At 37.7% G+C, this 5,062-nt stretch overlaps 1 protein-coding gene across 2 annotated transcripts; it reads left to right on the top strand.

Annotated features, from left to right (window-relative positions):
- The first annotated feature begins 927 nt into the window (after nucleotides 1–927).
- Nucleotides 928–3,828, top strand: LOC122653039. Of its 2 annotated transcripts, XM_043846963.1 has the most exons (3): nucleotides 928–1,187; nucleotides 3,057–3,078; nucleotides 3,136–3,828. In XM_043846963.1, the coding sequence occupies exons 1-3, from the start codon at nucleotides 989–991 to the stop codon at nucleotides 3,791–3,793; spliced, it is 879 nt and encodes a 292-aa protein (XP_043702898.1). In that variant the 5' UTR covers nucleotides 928–988; the 3' UTR covers nucleotides 3,794–3,828. The 2 variants fall into 2 exon arrangements, with proteins under 2 accessions (XP_043702898.1, XP_043702897.1); XM_043846962.1 differs by having other exon boundaries at nucleotides 3,057–3,828.
- Nucleotides 3,829–5,062: the final 1,234 nt, after the last annotated feature.

Genomic DNA, 5,062 nt, shown 5'->3' with positions numbered 1-5,062 from the left:
TGGTTTTGCTAGTCACCAATACCAATACCGTGCTGATACCATATCCGTAGCACTGTACAAACATGAGGTAAAATGGTAAAAAAACTCATAGTATCGACCTGCATAGGCTGTATCGGGCAAAATTACCCCTGAATCTCCTTAAAAAATGAGTTTTTTGACCATTTTACCCCGTGTCCATATCATGCTATCGATACAATATCAGCATGGTATTGGTGTCAGTGACTAGCAAAACAAGTACGTGTCGCCCGATACGGGCAATACGATACCGATACTTAGAACCATGATTTGTTCGAACTTCAAAGAAGAATGATGAGGATGAAATGTTGAATAAAAATTAATTAAATAGAAAAATTGAAGAAAAAACAAAACAAAAAAAATCGAATGAAATAAAAAATGGGAGAGAGAAGAAGTGGATGAGTGCTTTCATTTTTTACTGTTTTAATGACAAAAAAAAGTAAAAAGTAGAAGATGAATGGGAGGTTAAATAGATTAACAGGTTAGTAGGTGAAAAAGAAAGGTAATCTGGGTATTTAAAAACATGAGGGTGGAAGGAGATTTAAAAGTTTAACAGTAGTGTTAGAAAAGAAATGTAAAGTAGGATAGTTTTAGTAAATATAGGCTAAGTGTAGGGTAGTGATAGTAATTGCCCCAAACAATTTCAGTTTTTTGACCAAAATCTATTTGTTGACTTGTCTGAAATTGGAATCCTACCAATTCGGTTTAATGGTTTTAACCATAAAGTGACAGCCCTACCCCTTTCTCTTTCACGTTCTCATCCTTCTTTGTCTCTCTGGCTTTAGCGAACCAATGAGGAAAACAATAATCCAAAGAGGGCAAAATTGGAAGCATGAATTATGAAACTGTAATATCGTTTTCACGAACTGACCTTATATAGGATTGTGGAGGGGAACTAAATTAAACAGAGAGAGAACGGAGCATTGCTAGAAATTTCAAGTCTGATCAGGTGAAGAAAGAGACGCAGAGAGAGATGGCAACGAGTGGCAGGGACGCTCGACGAAGAAAAATTGTGGATAGGGGATCTGATCGCCTCGCTCTCATCTCTGGTCGAATCCAAAATTTATCATCATCATCAACAACACAACCACATCATTCCAGCACATTATCAACACCGGAATTGTTTTTCGATTATCAGAAACTGCAATCCCATCGTCCAACTCAAAGCAGTGGTATCTTTTTCTCTTCCCTTCCTCTCTCCCTTTAAGAATTTAATTTAATGAATCTATAGATTACTTTGATCATTCTTTTTGCTTTACGAATGTTAGAAAATTGTTCTGTTCTTGTGCATTTCCTCTTGTTCGTTCGATTGAAAATATTTTGATATCTACTGGATCCGAAATCTTAGATTGCCATGAGATTTGCATTGTTTTAATGTTAGATGTGTGTTCGGAATCGGATTAAAGGAAGAGAGATCATCTATCTGAAGAAATAGAAAATATTTGTTAAACAGCAGGTTTAAATGGATCCAATCTTATTGAAACCTTTCAGAAGATATAACTGCTAGGAATTGTAGGGTCAGTGTTAATGCAAATGTACAGGAGAGAATGTTGTGGACAAGCAATTAGGAATAAGATTTTGGGTTTCTTTTCGCCTTTTCATAAAATTCTTCATGAAAGCAAAAGGGGGGGGGGGAGGGGAGAAGGAAAAGAACATATAGGATACTTAGGTTAGGGAAATGAAATTGAATAGGGGAGAGGAATTGGAAATATTAGGGAATAACAGGGGAGGATATAAGATATTGATGGGAAGTACATGGAGGATTGTTGAAGTTAAAGAAGAGGAAGAGAGGAAGAGAAGAAGAAATGGATTGAAATTAAATTCTACAATGGACCTTGTTCTGGTCTGCCAAGCCTTCTGTTACAATGATTTTGCAATATCGATTTGTATACCAAAAACATGCAAACTTTGGATTAAATATACATTTACAAGGCGCTAGAGAGAGCATTTGTGTGGGAGCAAGAGCATGAGGGCTCCAAATTGAAATTTAATGTAAAGTTGGGCTCGGCCCTTGAGTTCATATGCATGTATGTATAATTTTAAGTTTCATAAAGCTTAAAATAGATATAAGGAACAAGGAAGCGCCTAACCCAGTACAAATTTTAAGCTTAGAGGTGTTGAAATAAATTAAGATATCTTCAAATGCATTCCCTAACCATGGGCTGTAAGTGTCTCTCTCAGGCACTTGAATTCAAGGACTTATTAAGTCCTTTAAACTAGCATACTACAAAGATTGAGAACAAAGAGTGCCTCGGTGGATTAATTGGGTCACTATGGGTTATGCAAGTGTATCGTAAAACACTTGGGAGGCTACTACATACTCTCTTAGGGTTTCTTGAAAACCTTCAAAGGGAGGAGAGAATATTATAATGCTAGCAAAGCTAAAAACATCAAACATTATCATACCTAACCCACCCCCCCCCCCCCCAAAAAAAAAATGTCTTACGGAAGCCTGGGCCTGTAAATCCATTTCTGGGGGGACCCTTTGATGGGTGGCCCGTGACGCGCACATTCAAAATTCCTAAACCTTGGAAGGAGAGGTTGCATCTTTAATATGTTGAAATCCTTATTTTGCCAAAAATGTTCAGGAAATATTGCTTTCTCACATTAACATTGAGTTCTGCGTGGAAATTAGTTTTTTTCTAATTTACAAATTGTAATTTCCATTAAAGAAAGAATTGAAATCTTATGATTTTAGGCATTCTCCATTTAATCTGTTTTGTCATTAAATTATGTTCCAGTCATCAACATAATGGACCTGTACATAAGTAATGGCATTAATAACTAAAAATAATATCTGCCGAGATCCTAAAACTAGCTAATCTTCAAATCCATGAACAACTGTTATGATGACATGTCAGCACCACCAAAGCAAGAATTCTTAAAAGATTTTTTTTCTGGTAAGTAGAATTCTTAAACATTAAATGTAGTTAATTCAATATATATTACAGATGTGTCCAGAGTATGGTTGGTTGTTAGTGCATGAATTCATTACATACCATATACCCCACAGTCACTCATTTTTCCTCGTGGTATTGCAGTCTCTTTTCATGGTAAAGAAGATGCCTCTGACAGTGACTCACCAAAATATGAGATCAGAAATGAATCTGCTAGCAATGCTGCCTCTGGCACTGACTCAACAAAATATGAGATCAGAAATGAATTTGCTAGCAATGCTGCCACTGGCACAATGAGCAGAATGGAGCCTCACCTCAAGAAATGTGAGACAAGCATTGACTACCTAAGAACTGCTCCTCTAGACATCAGCGGCAAACCACCAGCATCTATTACCTTGTCGTCATCAAAGGCTCAGAAATTGTCCACTTCGATGGTTGATGCTGAACCACGTAGTGAACCCCAGCAACATCACTCCAGAATTTTCACTGCCAATCGAATTAGCTCCTCCATCTCTGCTTCTGAAAGAACCCGTCTTCTTTGTTCCATCGGCATAGCCATTATTGTTGTTCTATCACATCTCAGGTTTCCTTTACTTGGCAGTAGCTTTGTAAGGAGCACCATAGCAGCTGGGCCAGTTTATCTCATCTTATTGACCGATGTTACTCTTGTTATTGCACGGCTGCTATTTGAAGAAAAAGGACATTCTCGCAAAGCTAAAGAAGAAGCGACACCGGAACCTTCTGAAGATGGGTGTGATTGGGCAGAGGGGCTAGGTAAGGCCTTAGAGATGGGGTTGATTTTGCACAAGGTGATTGGTGCTGCATTTTTGGATTGCAGTGTTTATTTGGTAATTATTATCTGTGGTCTTTCTCTGGTATAACGTTAGTTGTAGTGTTAACACCTTGAGATTCTCTATGCCAGGAGAGGAGGTCAGGATCTAACTGCTTTCTGTACCATTGAACGCAGGGTTTATAATCTATTTCCCCAGTTTGTTTTTATAAATATAGTGCTGTTCTTGTGGAAATTTAATGTGATTGTCCTTAAATAATTAGAATTTGCCTAGCTGATATCATATTTGAGACTAGGCTTGGTGTGTGCATTGCATCATATAAAGTTGCATGTAGATTATAGGTTGACTATTCAGGGCAAAATTCTTTGGCTTGTAAGAAAGTATTAAGGTTTTTCTGTAAGTCCTGTCAGAGACTCAGAAGCTAAGACATTACAAGTACGGTATAAATCTGATTTATTATTTATCACTATGAAAGGACTGAATTTGAATATAATTATGGGAGAAAAAAAAAGACTGTCCGGTCGACGTGGCTACTGTGCCAGACATAGGAAGGACGAAATGACTGCCCAGATCACCCATGAAATGAAAAATCCCACCTCAATTAGATGCCTTGGTGCGTTCTCATTGGCTCCTGCACTGTTGTAGGGTCCATGCAGCTTGGTAGTGATTTCCCTCCCTTGATTAGATGATAGAGTTTACAACACAAAACGGCATTATATTTTACTCTTTTTTTTTTGTCTCTCAAAACAGTTATACAAGATTGAGCTTAGTCTAATTTTGGGCATTTTATAGTGTGATATTCCCAGGTTGACATTGAAGTGGATGATTAGTGTCACCAAATTTTCTCCCCAAAAATTGGATCTTGATTGTTCACCTCACAGTTTGGCACTCCCTGTTGTCACTTGGAGTGGTTGGGGAAATCCCAAGTTTACCAGTGTCACAATGTCGTATGCATGTCCACACTGCTACCACAAGAGGCAAGGTCTACCAGACAATGCATACTCGTCCTACACATCCACAACACTTAGATAGTCACAATTACAAGCACATCCACACAACATACAATATGCGTGGTTCGATAAGTTGACTATATCCATGAAGCAATACTCTATCCAAGGTCTTGTATATTTTCCAATATTCAATTCTGGTGTAACTGCTACAACAGTCTTCGTGATACAACACCTGTCTTAATTTAAGCTACTACCCACAAGACTTGCAAGCCCAATCCTGTCAAGCTCCAACTTGATAGGTTAATGATTTTAAATATAAATTCCCAACCCTTACAATGCAATACTATAGGCAATACATCATTTTCTACCCAAGGCATAAATTAGGGATTTTACAATTGATTGATTACCT

Source organism: Telopea speciosissima, chromosome 2, assembly GCF_018873765.1.
Source record: "Telopea speciosissima isolate NSW1024214 ecotype Mountain lineage chromosome 2, Tspe_v1, whole genome shotgun sequence".
Lineage (NCBI taxonomy): Eukaryota > Viridiplantae > Streptophyta > Magnoliopsida > Proteales > Proteaceae > Telopea > Telopea speciosissima.
Note: the sequence above shows the minus strand (reverse complement) of the source record. Positions and strands in the feature narration are given on the sequence as shown.